The sequence below is a fragment of the Solanum verrucosum genome, unplaced genomic scaffold, assembly GCF_900185275.1.
Source record: "Solanum verrucosum unplaced genomic scaffold, falcon-dt-bn FXZP01000093.1, whole genome shotgun sequence".
Taxonomy (NCBI): domain Eukaryota; kingdom Viridiplantae; phylum Streptophyta; class Magnoliopsida; order Solanales; family Solanaceae; genus Solanum; species Solanum verrucosum.
Genome location: NW_026020065.1, coordinates 1748182 through 1769411, shown reverse-complemented (window position 1 = coordinate 1769411; position 21230 = coordinate 1748182). Strand labels below are relative to the sequence as shown.

Sequence of the window (21230 nt, the reverse complement as noted above, 5' to 3'; positions counted from 1 at the left end):
ATATTTTACACTCCAAATATAAATAATAGAGAGTAAAATAACAGTGGGTTGGAGATGGTCTTAGTGATTCGAGCCCACAACTTTAGGATTGAAGGTATAGGTCGTATATCATTCAAATTTCAAGCAACCCCTCTTGTCCCATGAAAGTTATTCTGACCATTAATTATGTTATGATCCGTAATTCGTACTATAGTTTGTTGCTCATTAAATTTTGACCTTATAGTAACAAAAATTCTATCTATAGTACACATTTGCAATATTTGTCCATTGTGATACTTGGAATTCTATAATCATGAGATGTACATCTCTCAGAGATATATCTTTATGGTTTGTTATTTTCTCTGTATCATATGAACCACAATTTGCTGCTTTTCTTATCTGTGGCACTTCAGTTTGCTATGGTCCCTAAAGGAAAAGAAAAGAAGTCAACATCCATCTTTAACAAATTATCCTCAACCATTCATTTTACAATTATTATAAGCATGTGTTTCTATGGTGTATTTCTATCAAGTTACTATGGCATTCAATAATGTATCTATTGTCAGTTTATGTGACCTTTTTTTCAATGATAATAATGTAACTCCATTATTTTATGAGCTTAAAACTAAGGGATGAAAATAATCACTTAGTATATATTTTTATTTTTGCGCCAAAGTAACAGATTTTCGAGCTAACTCAATTTTAAAAGTTATATAGCTTAAAAAGTGAGAATTGATCACGTCATATTAACGAAAAGAGGAAAAAATTACATAGTAAGGTGAATATATATATATATATATATATATATATATATATACACATAATTATAGTTTAAAAAAATTATGCTGCATAGCAATATTTAGGATTTTATAGCATTACTACATAGAAATTGATTTTGATCTTGATTCTCTTAGTTGGAAGCATAAATTACACTCTATCACACTAATGGTTGTTGATACAACCTATATTGCACATGAATACAAGTGATGCACTCAAATACATTAATATATAAGGAATAAATACACTTGATATGATTGTATTCGTTGAGACAATTGATACAATTGTAAATTTGTTGAGAAACTTGATACAATTGTATTCCTTGATGCACTTGATACAAAGTAAATACACAAGCAACATACACACTTGATATTCGTCGTCACAAATTGTATTTGTTGATACACTATGATACACCTTGATATAATTGTATTGGTTAATACACAATGTATTTGTTGATACAAATCAATTGTATTTGTGATACAAATAAATTGTATTTACCTGATACAACAAAGACATCATGTATTTATTCACTCTCTCCTCTCTCCTCCTGCTAATATATAACTATGAATCGTAATCAAGCAAATTATAACTATAAATCTCTAATTAAGTTCAAACTATAGTCATTTTTTAAAGTTCCCCATTAAAGAGACCCCACATTCCTTGAAGGCCGATACGAGTTTCTTCACCCCTTTCAAACCCAAAACTAGATAACTGATGCGTAGACATTTTTAGGTCCATAATGATCAATCTAATATAAGGATCGAAGATTGGGATAAGAATGGTGATGGATCCTCAGGACCATAATACATTAACAAAGAAAATATTCATTAGATCTAAACTCAGCCCCAAAAACTAGCTGAATTAAGAATTATTCGAATCATATTAAAAATACCACATATCCCTTAAAAATCTGAGGGATATCCAACTTTTCACATTTGACCTTCAGAGGAAAATCCAACAAGATTTTTTTTTTTTTTGAGCTTTTATGCCAAGATTTGAATTAGAAATTGTAGAAAAATAGAATCTAGAGTTGTAATTTAAATAGAGGCGACTATATAGATTAATTCATTTATCGTATAAATGTAGAGTCCTAATGAATTTAGTAATATCGATTGCTCTCTTCTGTATTAATTATTACTTCATTCTTATAGTATACTAAATTATACTGATTGTATATTGACGCTGGATGTTGATACCAATAATTGCAAACATGGCACATATTTTTATCGCAAAATTATTAATTGATTAATATGATGATATCATCTTAATTTATAACTTGACCAGAACAAATTAATATTCTTAAGAGAGGCGGAATCGGGATTAAAAGTTTGTGGGTTCTAAATATTAGGACAGGAGAAAAATATCGCAAAACATGCTTCCTTTAAAAAAAGAGAAAGTGGGGTTTGAACCCAAAATACTAGTGTGAAAGGTATTTCCAACGCCCCTTCCCTACCAATGAGTTGTCAATTAATTTTAATAGAGGTTCACAAGTTAATATGCATATATATTAGTACAAGATCTACAGAAAAGCTAGTGGGTTCATTCGAACCCACAAACTCCCACCTAGCACCGTCTCTGATTCTTAAAATATAAATATCATATACAAATAAGATTTTACAAGTAATATTCATTACCATTAACAAGTTCACTCGAATCTAAAAAATTAAAAGGGAGAGCCCGCCTAAAGTTTTTAATAATCAAGATGAATAAATATGTCCATAATAAATCTGTAAATTCTTGAAAGTGAAGATTAATTAAGGAAAGTTTCAAAAATATACAACCTAACAAAAATTTTACGATACGTAACTTAATATTATAACTTAATTCGATATAATATTATATCTGAAAAAAACATTATACCGTAAACTTATATAAAGTATATCATAATATATAAAAGATACGTTTATACACAAATATAGACTAAATTCGATATAATATTTTATATTGAACTAAATATTTTCTTCAATGTAAGCATAATTTTCCTATTATTAATTGAAAAATCGATTAGGGAAAACAACTTCTGACTTTTTCACAAAAATTTTGAACTATCATAAATGTCTGACCAAAATTAAACAAAAAGACAGATAATGATACAAGCAATATTGTTAAATAATTAATGACTGATTAAGCTACTAATACAAAATAATAAAATAATTGATTAATTTATTCAAACTCTTGTCCTTATTTGACTTTGAAGAATATCAATTGTTCATGATTGAAGGGGAGAATTGATTTTTAATATAGAACTAGGGATGTAAATTATTTTTATCCATAAATAGATAAACACATAAATAAAAAATTTCAAGTATTTACCCTTTTTTTTGTTCATTTTATTGCCTTTTGTAACCATGTAACATTGGGGGATATCCCAAATTCTAAAGTGTTTGAGCCAAAAATAACTGTCAATTTTTTACTTGACACACCTATTAAGAAAAATAATAATTGACATAATAATTTTATCATTTTACCCCTATTAATTGATAGAATTTCAAAATTAATTTACTCATTAAAGATGATCTACCTTTTTCAAAAATATTACTAACTCTTTAAATAAATTAAGGATAAAACAGGTAAAAAAATATTGTCTTTTTTTAATTTGTCAAAAATAATAAGTAAAAACAGACAAGTAAAAAAATTAAAATTAAAATCAGACAAGTAAAAAGGTAACGTGGGAGTACCTAAAATAACTCCCCAAAAAGGAAAATAAAGCAATGAGATTTTTTTCCAAGATTTGAAATTGTAAGAAAAAGGAACTAGATTTGTACCATATCTCTTAATCACAAGATTTAGGATCCGTGGGTAACATGGACCCGATATATGTTTTTTTTTTCTTTTTTCCCGACCTATATGACACACATAATTTGGATAGTCAATTAAATTTTTTATATAATTTTTAAATATTTTAAATTGTTATTATTTTAATTTATAATACTTGTTCTATAATTTTTAAATAATATACTACTCCTTTTGTTCTAATTTACTTGGTAAAGGTAGATTTTTATATATTTTTAGAATATTTAAAGTTATTAATTATTATAATTTATAGTACTTTTAATATAATTTTCAAATGTATAACAAATTAAAAAGAAAAGAAAAATAAATAAATTGAAATTGAGAGAATACTAAATATCATAAGTTGTTAATTATAATATATAACGGATTATTTCAAATTGTTAATTATTATAGTTTATAATACTTTTAATATAATTTATTTTTTTTAAAAAAAAATAAATACATTGAAAATGAGAGAATATTAAAATGGGCCCCACACATTACCAGAAAATCACCTTGGCCAAGACTTGACTTGAACCTCTTATAATATGGGGAAAAGGGTCAAATATGCCCCTAAACTATTCGAAAATGTCTAGATATGCCCCTGTTTAAAGTTTGGCTCACTCGTGCCCTCGCTGTCCGACTTTTCGTCTAGATATCCCCTTATGGGAGTTAAATGCCAAATGAAATTGCCACGTCATTTTTACATTACCACGCGACATTTATATTAAAGGGAAAAGGGTCTAATATACCCCTAAACTATTCGAAGAGGTCTAGATATACCCCCATTTTAAATAAACTACCCGACCCATTTTCAACAATTTTTAATTTTTTTTTCTCGGTAAATTCCAAAAATGAGTAATTGACTAATAAAAAATATAAAAAATATAAAAAATATGAAAAAATATATAATTAACGCCAAAAATTCGCAAATAAATATAGTAGCCTTAAATTCAACAATTTCAACAATTTTTTTTAATTTTTATTTTTTTCGATAAATCACGAAAATGAGTAATTGATTAATAAAAAATATGAAAAATATGAAAATGACTTTATGCTGAATTTTTAGGTTATATTTTTATTAATCAATTACTCATTTTCGTGATTTATCGAAAAAAATAAAAATTTTAAAAAATTGTTGAATTTAAGGTTACTATTATTATTTGTGAATTTTTGGCGTTAATTTTTTATTAGTCAATTATTCATTTTTGGGATTTACCAAAAATTTTGTTGAAAACGGGTCGGGTAGTTTATTTAAAAGGGGGTATATTTAGACCTTTTTCGAATAATTTAGGGGTATATTTGACCCTTTTCTCTTTAATATAAATGCCACGTGGTAATGTAAAAATGACGTGGCAATTTCATTTGGTATTTAACGTCCATAAGGACATATCTAGATGAAAAATTGGATGGCGAGGGCACGAGTGAGCCAAACTTTAAACGGGGATATATCTAGACCTTTTCGAATAGTTTAGGGGCATATTTGACCATTTTCCCTATAATATATATTGTTAGTACCTCAGATAAAATGTGAGATGAATAGCAGTAGCTAGTTGGACCTTATTAAGAAAAATAATTTGAAAGTCAAACAGACCAAATAAAAAAAATAAAAAAAAGGACCTCCTACACAATAATTGAAGCTTTAACCACAAGGCAAAGAAATAGCTTTGTTCATAAACTATAAAGCAAAAATCATGTTTTGGTTCTTATATAGGAGAATATCAAATTAAGAAAAAAGTAATATATGGCGTTTCGAAAAATTGATGTGTATATGCAAATCTTATTACTATCTTGTGAAGATAACAATGTTGACCCTCGACTTAAGTGAAATATTTCAAACCAGTTATTAAAAAGGAAATGCAGTAGTAACGAACCCATGATAAATAGATAAAAGATTAGTAGCAATAATAAATATAAAATAATTGAATCAAATAAAATAATAAATAATAATAAAAATCGAAGATTTAAATGATAAAGGAGTTAATAATACTTGAATGGAAAATTAGATAATATTCGATTATTTATTAACCTTGTATCTCCATTCTTAACTTTCATACCCTTATATATATATGGTCATGTACTAAATAAGTTATTATGTCTGAGAAATACTTGTAAGTTTTTACCCTTTTTTTATTTTATTATTATTATTATTATTCTTATTTCTTTAAGTCCTCTTGAATTAAAAAAAAATTAAAAGGAAGAACTTCCAAAAAGTTTTTTTATAATAAAGAATAGATAATTAATTAATTAAGAAGCCGATCAGGGAAAACAACTTTTTACCTTTTCCCAAAACTTTTGAACTAGATCATCATCAATGTCTGACCAAAATTAAACAAACACAAATAATGACAAAAGCCAGAGTATTAAGTAATTAAATATACTGATTAATCTACTAAAAAATATTAATTTATTCAAATCTTGTCTTTATTTGACCTCTCAAGACATCATAATATAGTATAGTAGATGAGACTGTTCATTTCTTAATTAGACGTTTTAGTTTTAGGTTTTTTGGGCATAAAACATCTTTAGTGACAATGTTTCTTTTGAATGAATCATATGGCCTATATGACACGAATGTGAATTAGTCGAACTCTGATGTCGGAACGAAAAAAAGATTAGAGAAGAAAAAGCCTTATCTTAAATGATAGGAGAAACATAGAAGTCACTGAATCTGGTAGGAGGTGACCTTATTCAAACTAAAAACTATTTTCCGCCACTCAACAGACACCCCTATCTAGTATGGAAAAGCCAAGAAACTTTCCATGTCCACTCAATTTTGTAACCTTTAAAATTAGACTTCCTCAAAATAATTTTTTGTTACTCACCCATCTTCATCTTCTTCTCTCAACATTTTCTCTGCATTGTCCACTTAGGTATGTAATTCATTTTCTACTAACAAGGTCTGTTTTTTTCTAAGCATTGATGACTGAAATGTGTGGTTTCATGCAAAATAACACTGTTTGTAAGTTTGGGTTTGTGGGGTTTTTAGTTTCTTGAGTATTGATTGCTGATAACAAAATGTGTGGATCAGTGTGGGGTTTTATTCACTGTTATTTCAAGATTTCATCTCAGACCTAAATTGAATCTCAAGTTACTATCTTTTTTTGTTCTTTCTGGTGTTGTGACCTTTGCATTATATGGATAAACTGCTACTAATGTTAGAGTCATCATGTTAGTAGTCTTTGTTGTTTCTTTGTTATCTGCTCTGTGAGATTTAAGGTCTGACTACACGTAAACCCCACTTGTGGGATTACAGTGGGAATGTTGTTGTTGTGGTACAATGGAGAATAACTCTGGTGGGAGGGTATTTGAGTTATGGTAGAAATGACATTTTCTTCCTTGAATGTATCACTCGACTGCATCCTTAACTTAGATTTAGATTGCAATATGATCATCGTTCTGTTACATACTATTTCTTGATTCTAGAAGAGATCTTGGTTTGATATAGGGCCGAGTGGTATGGTTCATTACTCATTTCTTAGTTGAAGTTTAACAGTTAATCCATTTCTCATTATTCTCCTAGTTCCTTGTCCTTCGTTTCCTGTTATTTACCTGTGTTGTTTCTGGGGCTTTAGTTATCACATTATTTGGCTGTTATTACTCTTACTTTTCTCTGTATGATATTGAATGTTTTCCCTATTATGTGCTATGTCCTCTTTGATTCTATATTTTTCTTGTCTAATTGCTTTGATATGCATTACTTGACCCGAGGGTCTTTTGGAAACATCCTCTCTACCTCCACAAGGTAGGGGTAAGGTCTGCGTGCACTCTACCCTCCCCAAACTCTACCTGTGGGATTACACTAGTATGTTGTTGTTATCCATTAATGGCATGAAAATAAGATGACTTAAAATTGAAGTGTAAAATCCTGATAATTAGTATATCTGATGAGCATCTTAATCTGATGGAATTTTTAACTCTTAATTTGGTGATAAAGTTCCTTGTTTTGTTATTCAAACTTTTACAGTTGGTTAGGAGGTGAACATGGCTCAGATTCTGGCTCCATCTGCACAATGGCAGATGAGAATGACAAAGAGCTCAACAGATGCTAGTCCCTTGACTTCAAAGATGTGGAGCTCTGTGGTGCTGAAGCAGAACAAAAGACTTGCTGTTAAAAGCTCTGCCAAATTTAGAGTTTTTGCCCTCCAGTCTGACAATGGCACCGTGAACAGAATGGAACAGCTGCTAAACTTGGACGTAACTCCATACACTGATAAGATCATTGCTGAATATATTTGGTATATTATTCTTTGCTATATGCATCTCATACTGTTTTCTCAACATTGACACTTGAAGATTTGTAGATCGTGTCTGTCATTTCTTCACTTTCACTACCTTTGCTACATGCCTACATCTAGTTCTTTATGGGTAGACTAACCTTATTACATTTCCTTCAAAACAGGATCGGGGGGACTGGAATTGACATGCGCAGTAAATCAAGGGTACATAATGCTGCTTCTCTAATTAACCAACAAAAGTTTAGGAAACTGAATTTGGATTATCTCATGTATTTTCTCTTAATTGCTTCCCTTTGATTTTTCAGACTATTTCAAAACCAGTCAAGGATGCTTCTGAGCTCCCAAAGTGGAACTACGATGGATCAAGTACTGGACAAGCACCTGGAGAAGACAGTGAAGTCATTCTATAGTAAGATCAGCAACTGAATTTTTTTCTTTTCTTTTTCGAAGAATTTTCCTCTGTTTCTTTTATTCCTTATTTTATTTTAAAAAAAATTCTTCCTTTCATTTTTCCCCGTTCTAAAGCTAACCTTGATCATTTAACCTCAGTCCTCAGGCAATATTCAAAGACCCTTTCCGTGGTGGTAACAACATCTTGGTGAGTTGTTTAGTAAACAATACTGATTCATGATGTTTTACTGAATCTTTAATCTCATTGGTTTTAAGTTTGGCACTATTGTTTGTCTAAATTGAAACAGGTTATCTGTGATGCCTACACACCAGCTGGAGAGCCAATTCCTACAAACAAACGCCATAAAGCTGCTCAAATTTTTAGCGACCCAAAAGTTGCATCTCAAGTTCCATGGTAACTTTAAATTCGTCTGCCTCACTTTTCTAGTTTTATGTACTGTGTGTCTATTCTTCGGCATTATTTTGTTGAGGTCTCTAAAACCAGGAGAACACCAACTGTTCCCTTTGAATAATCCAAAATAAAATAAAATAAAATATGCTTATAGTTCATTTATTATGTAAAACCTCATCAACAAACTTCCTGGAAAATGAATTTAGTAAGACATTGTGTTTCCTCGCAAATAAATGCTAAGCTGTAAAGCCTGCTTCTTATACTCTTTAACAACAACAACAACAACAATATACCTGGTGTAATTCCAAAAGTGCGGTCTGGGAAGGGTAGTGTATACACAAACTTTACCCCTACAAGGTAGGGAGGTTGTTTCGGATAGACCCTCGGCAACATTTAAAACCTGTTTCTTATACTCTTTTAACTGTTCCGGTAAAAGAACTCTCTTTTTGCTGTTGGATGATAATATGGTGAAACAATCATTTCTTGATGTTAGCAAGATCCTTTTTTCTCTCCCTGAAAATGGGATCAAAAGAGTATATGTTGTTATTTGGTGTCATTTTGCTTCCCAGTTTTTGAATTTTATTATCATACTGCTAATGTTGTCTAGCACTTGGTGTTGACTAGGTTTGGAATAGAACAAGAGTACACCTTACTCCAGCCAAATGTAAACTGGCCCTTAGGTTGGCCTGTTGGAGGCTACCCTCGACCTCAGGTAATTGTTTTTCACAAAAGAATGGTACACAGCTCAAAAATCATCCAGCACAAATGCAATCTTAATGATGCTGTAAAATCTGTTCAATTTAGGGTCCTTACTACTGTGGTGCCGGAGCAGAAAAGTCATTTGGCCGAGATATATCAGATGCTCACTACAAGGCTTGCCTGTATGCTGGAATTAACATTAGTGGTACTAACGGAGAGGTTATGCCAGGACAGGTACCATTTCCATCACTTCTCTTTCTAGTACAATAAAATCACTGTCACTTATAGTACTCTAATTGGAGGATCAACTTAATTGTTTGTTTCAGTGGGAATTTCAAGTAGGTCCTAGTGTTGGAATTGAAGGTGGAGATCATATCTGGTGTGCTAGATACCTCCTCGAGGTAACTTATCTTCCCAAATCTGCATAAATGTCCTTTGCAGGTAAGGGCATCTGCCAAGCATATCATCCTAATTCAACTAACAATACTTGAATACCTAATCAACTCAGCTCCAGGTCCCGGCTGTGGGAATTAAGGAAATATTTTTCTAGTGGCATGAAATGAGCGACTTATTACCTAAATTAGTTCCTTTGACTGTTGCTGTGGTTTATGTCCTTCTGTATTTGAAGTGGTTGCTGAACTAAGAAATCAGGTTACTCATTCTTCTTTTTTTTTTTTTTTTCATTCCCTGACCTAACAGAGAATTACTGAACAAGCAGGAGTTGTCCTCTCACTCGATCCAAAACCAATTGAGGTGAACTAAAATTCGCTATGATTTTTTTGTTATTCAAATTAAGTACAATTATGAAACTCCATTTTTACTTCTCTGGTCCTGGTATTCACAGGGTGACTGGAACGGTGCAGGATGCCACACTAACTACAGGTAGCTCCTTTTTTTCAAGAGAGAAACTAGGAATCTTAAAGATAAAATTTTGGATATGAATCTGTTAAGACCGAAATCACTTGCTCAATATGTGGTAGTTGCTACAGCTACGAATTAGTTGCAAGTGACTTTTACGATTCATCATTTTGTTTCATGGTTTTTCTTTCCCCAAGTTCTTGTTTCTCTGTTTAACCGTCCCCCCTCTCCGATTTTCATTTTTCCAATTTAGCAATTTTGTTTTCTGAAAACCAATGTATGGTTTCCATAGTAAAACTCCTTTGAAGGATTCACTTACTAGGCATTCATGGTTTGTTGTTTGCAGTACACTGAGTATGAGAGAAGAGGGAGGCTTTGAAGTGATAAAGAAAGCAATTCTTAATCTATCCCTTCGCCACAAGGAACATATAAGTGCTTATGGAGAAGGAAATGAGAGAAGGTTGACCGGAAAGCATGAAACTGCTAGTATTGACCAATTTTCATGGGTATGCCTGCTGCTGATCTTTCCTTCATTTGGACATAAATAGTGTGTACCAACTATCCTCATTCCTGCTTGATTTTCTAAATATGCAGGGAGTTGCTAACCGTGGTTGCTCAATCCGTGTGGGGCGTGACACTGAGAAGGAAGGCAAAGGTAAGTTTCTGCTTTATTAGTGGAGTAACATTAGTATCCTTTAGTTTCTGTGCAATTATGAAAAATGTAGCTTATTTTGTGGACCACTTTTATCAACATAAAAGAAAGTTAAAATACTGGATCTCAAAATAAAAAGAGATAAATTAACTCTTTTCTTAACAGTTATCCATGATCCATGTATCACTGTTTCTCATGGCCTTTTAAAGAATTTGCAACTATTTAGCTAAATACTTTGACCTTGGCATTGATGGTCCTTCTGATGCTGTTATTTCTCCTTTTTTGTTTCTGGGGTTGGTGGATGCAGGTTATTTGGAAGACCGCCGCCCAGCTTCAAACATGGACCCCTATGTTGTGACCGCATTACTTGCCGAAACTACTATACTTTGGGAGCCAACCCTTGAGGCTGAAGCTCTTGCTGCCCAAAAGATCTCATTGAAGGTTTAGAGTATTTGAGGGGAAATTGTTTTCATAATAATCCTCTTAGAATTTATGAGATAAGTGCTGAAGCTTGTACCTTGTTGAGGTTCCCTTATTTGGGAAATTCTTGTAAAGGAATCAAAATTTACCAGTTCATCCTAGAAAGAGGTTCCTTAAGACATGAGACTACTTTGGAGTTGAGGTGTAATTGTTGGACTACTTTGAACATCTTTACCTTTCTTTTCTCCAGATGAATCCATTTCTCTGAAATTCCAATTGGTGTGATTTTTCCGAATTAAATCTTTGAACACATAATCAGTCATGTACACTTACAGTTTCAAACTAGCTAGTTAAGTTACTTATATGATATTATCTTCTGTCTGCTATGTTCAAGTTCAGGTTCTTTATAGAATTCATCATAATAGTTTATTGCATGTTGGCCATCAATCTGCCACGACTCTCGTCCTTTATCTGGATTTAAACTTGGTTGCTTTCCAACATATACATATTCATGTTACATGCACTTGAATATATGTATCCAGCATGCCATTTTCTAGAACTTTGTACTTGATGTGCAAAGTAAATGAAGATTCCAAGTGAATAAAAGATGCATAATCTCATGTACAAGCTTGCCTTTCTTTTCCTTAGAATATTTATTAAATACCTTTTACATCTGTGTGAAGCCAAAGTGATTCTTTTCCCCTATCAGAATGCTACTGATAAATTAGTCCAAGAGATTCTTTTCATTTCTTTGGAGAAAAAGCTACAAGCTGTCAATGTTGTCTGGATAAAGAATGGAACAATCATGGCTTTATATACATATATGCATTCAGTATTGAAATCACAAAAGGGATTTTGATTCAATAAAATTTCCCTCCTTTGCTTTTTGTCAAAGCTAAACTTGTCAGGCCATGGCTTCAGGGGCAGGCAAATCCGCAGCCTTTATGCTTTTGGTCCTTAATGTTTTCCTTTACTTCATTGTTGCTGTAATTTCTGGCTGGGCTGTCAATCATGCCATAGAGAGATCCGAAGCAACAGGTAATTTCATCGATCCTTTCTCTTCTTCTTTTTTTGTCATTCAGATCACCGTCCTGTCAAGGTAGAAGTTGTTCCACAACATGTTTTACTTGAAAAAGGCATCGTGTTGATGACTTTTAATGTGATGAAAAATATTTGCAGCATCAAGTCTGTCAATCCCAGCTAAGATCTTTCCTATATACTTTCCTTTTGGGAATATGGCAACTGGTTTTCTCATCATATTTTCACTTATTGCTGGAGTTGTGGGCTTCATTTCCTCACTCACTGGAATTCACAATGTGATACAATGGAATGCACCAAATTTACATGCAGCTGCTTCCTCTTCTCTCACCACTTGGCTACTTACTTTACTTGCTATGGGGTAAATAATACTTCCTCCGTTCTTTTTTACCTGTCACAATTTCCTTTTTGAGAGTCATACGATATGGACTTTGACTAACATTTTACGATGTATTTTTTCATCATATTGATATGAAAAAGAATTGCAATTTATAGTACTTTTCGTATACTTTCACTAGCTTTGAAAGTTGAGTGAAATTGACTCTAGAAAAGCGCAACGTAACAACTAAAGCGGAGAGGGAGTACCACTTTCATATGTCATTTATATTTAATTTTTTTTATTTGATAATTATACATGACATAAAAATTTCAGAGTAAGAAAAAACAAAAAGAAATGTGATTCTTTTTAATTTTATGTTTGTGATTGCAGGTTGGCTTGTAAGGAGATTAATAAGGGGTGGAGTGACTCAAACTTGGTAAGTTTTTCATATACTTTTTTTTAGTCAGAAGAAAGTAAACAAGAGGTGGAGTCAATATTTGAGTCGCTGATTCTATATTCGGGTGAATCGAAAAATTTAGTTGCAATTTAATTATTTTTTACAATGTTTTGTAGAGGACCTTGGAGACCATGTTGGTAATATTAGGTGGTACACAAATGTTTTGCACTGTTGCAATTCATGCTGGAATTGAAGATGTTATTACACGAGAGGTTTAAGAAGAGGAAGAATTTGAGAATTTTTACAATTTATTAATATACCATAAATAATTTTTATTTCTTTCCTCATCATTTCACTAAGTTTTAAGTTTTAATGTGTGTATGTAATATATATTAAATTCGTTTTTTTTTTGGTTGTCTTTTTCTTGATGGACTTTGTAAAGATGTGATATGTAGAGTCTACAGAACTTTGTCATTTGCTAGTTTTTTACTCCCTTCGTTTAAAAAAGAATGATCTAATTTGACTTAAAATGGAGTTTAAAAAAAGAAAGAAGACGTTTTAATTTTATGATTCTAAATTAAAGTTATGTCAAATATATCAAAATGTCCTTTAATCTTGTGGTCTTAAACGTGCCACGTAAAAAGTTGAAGTTAAAATATTATCAAAAAAAAAAATTGATCATTCTTTTTAAAACATAAAAAGTATTGTTTTCCGGTGAAATATTATCAGCGGTGTTCTATTTGGAATGATGTTAGAATAATTGAGAAGCAAGAACAATGAATTGTACATTTTAATAAGAAGAATTGTTGAACTTGCCACTAAAAGAATCACCACAAATCGAATTTTGAATTTCTCATAAACAAAGTACTCCCTCTGTCGTTCTGATTTACTTGTACATTTTGACTTGACACATTTATTAAGAAAATAATAATTGATATATATAGTGAGTTTACTATTTTACCTATATTAATTGATAGAATTTCAAAATCACTTTACTCATTAAAAAGGTTCTTCCTTCTTCAAAAATATTTTACTCTTTAAATAAATTGAGAATATAATTAGATAAAAAATATTATCTTTTCTTAATTTGTCAAAAATGATAAATAAAATTGGACAAATAAAAAGTATCAAAATGAGTATTTTTCATCAATTAAATATTCTAGGTATGCGTGTCAAATCTTTTTCGTATTGTGGAAATTTGTCAAGAGAAGAGCCATTGAAATTAGGGAAAAAAGGCAAATATACCTCTAAATTATCGTATGATACTTTTGAGACATTGCTGCACTGCCGTCCAAAAACTAGAGCATATATGTCCGTCACTCTAACGGAAGACTAAATAGGGACACGTGACACAATTTTATCCGTCGATTCGATATTTAGTAAATATCGGATCGGTAGATAAGATTATGACACGTGTATGTCCGTTAGTATAAATGGTATATATGCTCTAGTTGTTGGATGACAGGGGCACCAAGTCCAAAAGTATGACGGAGGGTATGTACATACCATTTATGATAGTTCGGAAGAATATTTGTCATTTTCCCTTGAAATTATGCTATATCAATGAATAATTTTACACTTAATTCCTAATTTATCTTTATCATTAATTATAATTATTTTTTATTACATTTTTCAAGATATTATATTAATTATATTTAAATGGTGATATAATAAAATTATTCTTTTATTTATAGTTTTTTAAGAAGTGTCCAAAGACAATAGTGGACAAGTATTGTTAGACAAAAGAGTATCAAATTATAAACACATAATACATAAATATGACTTTTGACTTATATCAGTCTATAGTTATGTCATTTAATATTGAGTGTGTACAAATAGACATTTAAATTTACATAAAATTGAATCAGTAGATACACACCTTCTATGTGACATAATGTAGAGAATGCTACGTCGACACAAATTGTCACGTAAGACGCCATATATGACAATCTATTTATTCAATTTTATACAAATTTAAATACATACTCGTGCACATCCAAATATAAAAGACATAAATATAAGCTAAAGAAAATTAAAAATCACATTTATACCCCTCATAAAACATTCCAATTGGACACAAAAGGAAGATTTTTTTTTTACAATTTCCTTTCATTCACATCCCTGTAATCTCTCTTCCTCATCACATCACCCATGTATGCTAATTTCCTCCACAACTACCCAACTCTAACACCAACACTTTCTTCAATCCATGCCTTCACACCTAAGAATCACTTCACTCCAAATCTAAGAACAGAGCCCCTTTTCCTGCATCTTCAACCAAAAAAATCAAGAGTCATTATCAATTGTGCAGCAAATAGTGATGGTGTTAAGGGTGCAGTGAACTGGGCAGAAATTCTTGATAAATGGTCACCAAAAAAGTTTCTTGGAGCTGATAAACTATTTAGAGCTATATCTGGAGCAACTTCTAGCCCCATTGCACAGTACATACCTGCTCCATTCACTTTTGTGCACTCTGTTGATCCAAGAATCAAATTGGTATAAAAATTTGTCTTTTTTGAGGTTTTTAGTGTGAAAAGTGTTGAACTTGTTTAATTTGATTATTGGGAGTTTTCAGTTTTTATGGGTTGTTTCTGAAGTGTACAATATGGTTCAGTAATTGGGTTTTCTTGTTTAGCTGTGTGTGTCCATGGGTTGTTTCTGATTGTATTGGATGGTTCAATAATTGGGATTGCTTGTTTAGTTGTGCTAATGATTAAAGACCATAAAAGGAAAATGTTTAATTTTAGTTAATCAGAGCAGGTTGTGAAACATGTTATACATGTTTTTTTTCACTATGCTAAGTGGATTCATAGAGCTGCATTTTGTGAACTATGCTGTTCTTAGAGATAGGGGCTAGCAAAAGAGCTCGTTCTTTCATTTTGAGATCTTGCTTTGATGTCTTTAAAATGCATTTCTCGGTTTTAGCAATTGAATTTATATAATCTCATTGTCCGTTCTTTGTTGGTATGAACGTAGAATTGGTGCTGATCACGGGAATCCTATATCAGTTTTTTTAAAATAAGTAATCAGAGATTTTCAGCCGGCCCCAGCTTGTTTGAGAGTGAGACACAGACGCAGTTGTGATTGTAATGAAAAATTCTATAAATACTTGCACTAATTTCAGATTTTTTTATTGTTATTTGCTTAACATAGTTCCAGACTCGAGGGTGTGTAATCGAAAAGGGTTTAACATTCTACTGAGGAAGTTAATTTAAGAAATGTGACGGAGCTAGGTTGGTGGTCAAGGGGTTAATATAATTGCTTGATAGACATTGGGGTCATCTTTTGCTGCAGGAAGTGGATGGAGTATATCCCTTCTGAAGCTGCATGTCTTGCCCATAGCATAATGGAATATTTATAATCAGCACTGCTTAAGTATTGTGGCATCTGTTTTCCACGAGTTCTACAAGCATTATGCTTGGCATTTATTGCTTTCTTCTTCACTAAGAGAGGTCATGTTAGGTGTTGAAAGAAAGGTTGTTTTATTCTGTTTCTTTCATTCACGATGTCATCTGTTCTGTAGTTAAAGACTGATTTTACTCTGGATCCCCCATTTCTTGGTTATGCAGGCATGGCTCTTTACTCTGGTTATTTTACCGGCAAAATCAAATGTAGTCATACGTTTGTCATTGGTTGTGTACTTAGCTATACTATCTATTTTGGTCCAGCCTTCACAAGTGTGGAAGGTAAGTTTGGCCGTGAGTCTTAATGAGTTTCATGCTTTTAATTGTTTTTCTTCTATTTCTGATGACTAATGGGCCATTTGTCTTGTTTGTTTCACTACAAATTTTCCAATGCTTGAGAGTTCTCTTGTTGATTGTCTAATATGGTAACAGGATCAACTCGGGAGAGTCACACTGCTGTCCGGGATCTTATTTATAATGTTGGGCCTAAGCACTGATAGTGCACCTTCCCTCATCTCTTCAAGAGCTCCCCCACCTTCAATGATGGGATTACCATCTTTTCCTGCATCTTTGGAAGGTTATAAATATGTAATCTTGAAGCTGGGGCCATTACAACTCACCAGAAAAGGCTTATCAACCGCTACTACATCAGCATGTTTAACCTTCACTGTGAGTAGTGACTTGCCATTTGTTGTTGAGTCAACATAGCAAACTAGTTCTGTATTCTTTCTAGCAGCATCAAGCTACACTTTTCAAATGAAAACGAATGGTTGCTTTCTTAATCATCTAAATAAGTGGCTGCTTTTTTATCTAGTTAATGTGATCTAGTTTCAGTCAGTTAATGTTTAAGGTCAAACTTGAAGATCTTCCACCTTCAATCTAACATTCTTTAATGCAGCTTTAAGAAGAAAAATACAGTCCGGCTATTCTGTTTAAGTCAACTTGTCTAAAATTCAGAATTTGTTGAATCTTTTGAATTGCTTGGTAAAGATTGGGAATCTTAAAAGTAATATAAACCTATAGACCGAACTATTTGAGAAGTGAATTTTCTGGATTTGAGAAAGCTGTACAAGGAATTGACAATTAAAGAAATTCGTTCCTGAATATCGCATTATCCCCTCTGGACTCCAATATTCTGTTCTCTCCTGAACTTAAGGAAACAATCATCGTCAAGTGCCTGCAGGCTTGTTTGAATTTAACTCTCAGTAACACTCTGATTCTAAATTAGTTCTTGTTTGATTAAAGATCTTCCAAAGTGCAAGTGTATTCCTATCAACCACAACACCGGAGCAGATAGCTTTTGCCTTGCGGTGGTTTATATCCCCTTTGGCCAACCTTGGTGTCCCTGTTGCTGAAGTTATCCTTACTCTCCTGCTCTCCTTGAGATTTATCAATCTTGTGTTTGATGAGGTGAGTAAGCGTTATTCTTTGTATTAAATTCAATAGAGGTGGAGTTATTATTATGTAGAATGCACTGATTATAGTCGGCAATAGTTTGAAAATTCTTCACAAGAAAAAAAGGGGACAGTTATAAAATTCTGATTCTTTTTGGTAATAATTCTGGCAGGTCCGAAATGTTGCTCTTGGTATTGTATCTCGTAGGATTAATTGGCAGCAGATGACAATGTTGGAGACGATAGATGGTTAGTGTATCATTGAAGAGAACCTATTTCATTGCATTTTAAAATTGTGTCATTCACCGATAACACTTCTCTTCAAAGTTCTTCTGTTTGTGAAGAGTTTTCTTTAGTGCACTCCAATTGAGTTAGTCGGTTACTATGTTAATACTATACACAGAAGATAACAGGATCTCCTAATAGTTCAACTCTTTTCCCTAATTAAAAAATTTGCCTTGCAAACGATGAAGTACATATGATCCTGTTCCAGTGTTGTTACTGTTTCTCAACTACAGAAAAATGTCTGTTTCATGGTGACCAAATGTTGTTCCATTCTTAATTTTGTGAAACCCTCATCTTTTCCCTACTGTGATTTTATCCTTAAGTTATTGCTTTCTGCTCTTTAAGATACTGAATTTGATCTCTTGCAGTTTTCTTCACATATATTCGTCGGATATTCAGAAATATTTTTGTTCATGCAGAGCAGATATCTCAGGTGTGATTTATAACATGATGTCTTATTTTAGCATTTATCCAGCTGATCCTTCCCTCTGTGTTTTGGTTTTTGTTTGGCTTCAAATAGGTGTTTTTTTTTCCCTCTGCCTGTATTCTACAAGAGATCAGTCAATGTTAAATGTTTCATTCTGCACTGTACAAATATGAAAGTATAGTTACAAAAATAAAATAAACAAATATCAGTATGTGGAATGGGACATACTTCATGGTGAAATGTGAAGCAACATTATGAGTTGAATTGTGGACATTTTATGGTGGTCGAACCATCAATACCAGCAACAATTTATTGAAACTAAATTATGAGTGCTTAAGCTGCTTAAAGTCCTAGAAACAGGTTTGCACTCTAGTCATTGTTAAGAGGCTAGAACAAAATAATGTGATTCCAATTCATATACTTTGCAAGCCACACAAAATCAGATCTTTTTAATGTCTAATGGATATGAATTAACCGGGGACGTGTAGATCTAATATAGGATAAAAACCATAAGCCGTGGAGTTTGCACTTACTGAGTTGATTTAGTGCTGATGGATGTAGAACATTAGTTCACTGCATTGTATTAGTAATTTGATTGTAGCATCTTGTGGTTGTGTTTGTTATTTCCTGAGAACAGAATAAATCTGTTTGTCTATTAAGTTGTAGTTTTTCTTTCTTTAGGTTGTATTAGATTTTACTATTATGCACTACTCTAAATCTTTGTGTTTCTTGTAGGCAATGATTGTTAGAGGTTTTCGAGGGGACAGCACCACTCACAAAATATTCTTGTCAGCAGACTCATCTAGTGGAGTTGCAAATTATATTTCCATATCATGCCTTTTTGGTCTAATAGCCTTAGTCACTTTGCCTAAGTACCTTATACAATAAAAACATGTCTAATCATCTGAAAAAGATCCATCGCTTGACCTTCAACTATCTTAACCTCCAAAACAGTGATTAACACTTCTCTTCAAACTTCTTTCTCTTCTTCTTCCTCCACATTTGTACTCTTTTTCTAGAAAAAAGTTGGATTCTTTCCTAGCAGATGTCCATGAAGAAGAAGTCAAATCAATTTCCTTTATCAATTGAAAGTTGCTGACCATAACTATCCTAATCTCAAAAGTGGGTTGGTTGCTCTCTCCCTCTATCTGTGATGAGCATTGAAGTCGTTATTGACGTGGCAGCTGCATGAAATGGCTATGGAAGTGTTTGGACCTGGTTTCCCATTACGTAAAGGTGATCGAAACTTACATTTTCTGGATGAACAAGTTACTTCTCCTGGAATCTCAATGTGATGTTCCGGATTATCTCTGTATCAGGAGATGGGATTTTTAAACAAGTTCAGCTCAAGAGAAGCTAACTGGTGATCACAAACTTACAAACAGTATTAGTCCTTAAAAGAAAATCATCAGATCCTTGTGTAATCCGTGGTAACTGCAATCATTCTAGCTCTCGCCACGAAGATTTGGGTGTTGCAAAATTATGAGCTTCTGGCTGGGTTGACAAAAACTTTCAAGTGTTGTTAGAAACTGCAATGTGATTTTTTTTCTATTTTTTTTTTCTTTATGTTAAGGCACCATTGAAGTGTTGTCTGTATACAGTATAATCTATACCTGAAATGCAGGGAACTTTTGGTGCCTGAAAAAAGGAAAATAACCAGATTGGTATTCTTCTTTTGCCTAGTGAATACAAAAAAGATTCAATTTTGATTGAAGTTCTTTTAGTTAAAAATTTTGACGTTTAGATAGGAAGGTATGGAGGTCAGATTAGAGTAGAAGGGTAGTAAGTAGTTAAGTGTTATCTCTTTTTTGGTGTGATCAGGTTTGGTGATAGTGAGGAGCACCGTGTAAGTCGTAGTATTACCTTTATTTGTGTATTTTTTTTGCTTTTTGATATATGTTAACCTTCTATTGTTTATTGTGTTTCAGATATATGACGCTATTCTTGTGTTGTTCCTTGTCTGGATGTGTTAGTTGTCATGTTTTCACTGTCATATTCCCTTAATAATTATTATGATTGTTGCACTTGAGCCGATGGTATTTCAGAAATTCTCTCTACCTCCACGAAGTATGATAAAATTTGTAATATACATTATATAAACTATGTAGAGAAAAATGCTTCCTGACATGATTTTCTTAATATTCTAAATTTGAATCAGAGATAATAAAAAAGTGGAAGAAACTGAGAAAAAACAAAGGTGATTAGAATAAAATTGAGTCTAACTTAATGAGAACAAGAAAAAAAATACAAAGGGTGGTTTGACCAGCAATTTTGACTTTAAATTTAAGATTTTTATTTGACATTTTTGTTTATTTGTGACATTAGAACAAAATTTCAATTTCATTTTTTTAAATTTCAAATTAAAGTTCACCTTAAAGGTAGAATTTCAATTTCAAGTTTAGGATTTGAATTTTTTTAAATTTAAAACTTAATACATAAGTTTATATTTTGCAAGAATATTCATAGTTTTTTTTTGTAAAAATAAATAAAATAATCATACTCGTGAAGTGATTGTTGGTAATTTTTTTTTTTCTTTTTAGTTTCATACCTAAACTATCGGAAGTGTAAGTTTCATAGAGGCAGAGCTAGGTGGGGGTTCATTGGTTCAGACGAACCCACTAGTTTTGTCGTAGATCCTATATTTGTATTAGAAAATTAAATAAATATATGTATATTGACATGTGAACCCTCAAACAAAATTGATTTAGAACCCCCAAACTCCTAAGTCCTAACCTTGGCTCCGCCTATGAAGTTTCATACCTAAACTAT

At 32.1% G+C, this 21230-nt stretch overlaps 4 protein-coding genes across 5 annotated transcripts in view; all 4 read left to right on the top strand.

Annotated features, from left to right (window-relative positions):
• The window catches only part of LOC125823659 (glutamine synthetase, chloroplastic), a 110294-nt gene extending 98821 nt beyond the window's left edge, over positions 1-11473 (top strand). Inside the window, exons 2-15 of one of the 2 annotated variants that reach the window (XM_049503014.1) lie at positions 6385-6401; positions 7496-7766; positions 7931-7970; positions 8072-8175; positions 8316-8364; positions 8465-8571; positions 9193-9280; positions 9373-9501; positions 9594-9668; positions 9967-10020; positions 10112-10149; positions 10472-10631; positions 10720-10780; positions 11085-11473. In XM_049503014.1, the coding sequence (XP_049358971.1) occupies positions 7513-7766; positions 7931-7970; positions 8072-8175; positions 8316-8364; positions 8465-8571; positions 9193-9280; positions 9373-9501; positions 9594-9668; positions 9967-10020; positions 10112-10149; positions 10472-10631; positions 10720-10780; positions 11085-11224 (1299 nt within the window). In that variant the 5' untranslated portion in view covers positions 6385-6401; positions 7496-7512 and the 3' untranslated portion in view covers positions 11225-11473. Of the gene's footprint in view, positions 1-6349; positions 6402-7495; positions 7767-7930; positions 7971-8071; positions 8176-8315; positions 8365-8464; positions 8572-9192; positions 9281-9372; positions 9502-9593; positions 9669-9966; positions 10021-10111; positions 10150-10471; positions 10632-10719; positions 10781-11084 lie in introns of those variants that run through there. The other variant, XM_049503013.1, reaches the window with a different exon arrangement.
• Positions 1-21230, top strand: part of LOC125823682 (BI1-like protein) — a 176173-nt gene that overhangs the window by 115966 nt on the left and 38977 nt on the right. The window lies entirely within an intron of this gene.
• On the top strand, positions 11854-13414 carry LOC125823688 (membrane protein PM19L). Its single transcript, XM_049503055.1, has 4 exons — positions 11854-12235; positions 12377-12596; positions 12945-12990; positions 13128-13414. The coding sequence occupies exons 1-4, from the start codon at positions 12109-12111 to the stop codon at positions 13227-13229; spliced, it is 495 nt and encodes a 164-aa protein (XP_049359012.1). The 5' UTR covers positions 11854-12108; the 3' UTR covers positions 13230-13414.
• Positions 15054-19828, top strand: LOC125823665 (protein ABCI12, chloroplastic). Its single transcript, XM_049503021.1, has 7 exons — positions 15054-15447; positions 16521-16637; positions 16788-17024; positions 17601-17765; positions 17923-17998; positions 18403-18467; positions 19197-19828. The coding sequence occupies exons 1-7, from the start codon at positions 15103-15105 to the stop codon at positions 19347-19349; spliced, it is 1158 nt and encodes a 385-aa protein (XP_049358978.1). The 5' UTR covers positions 15054-15102; the 3' UTR covers positions 19350-19828.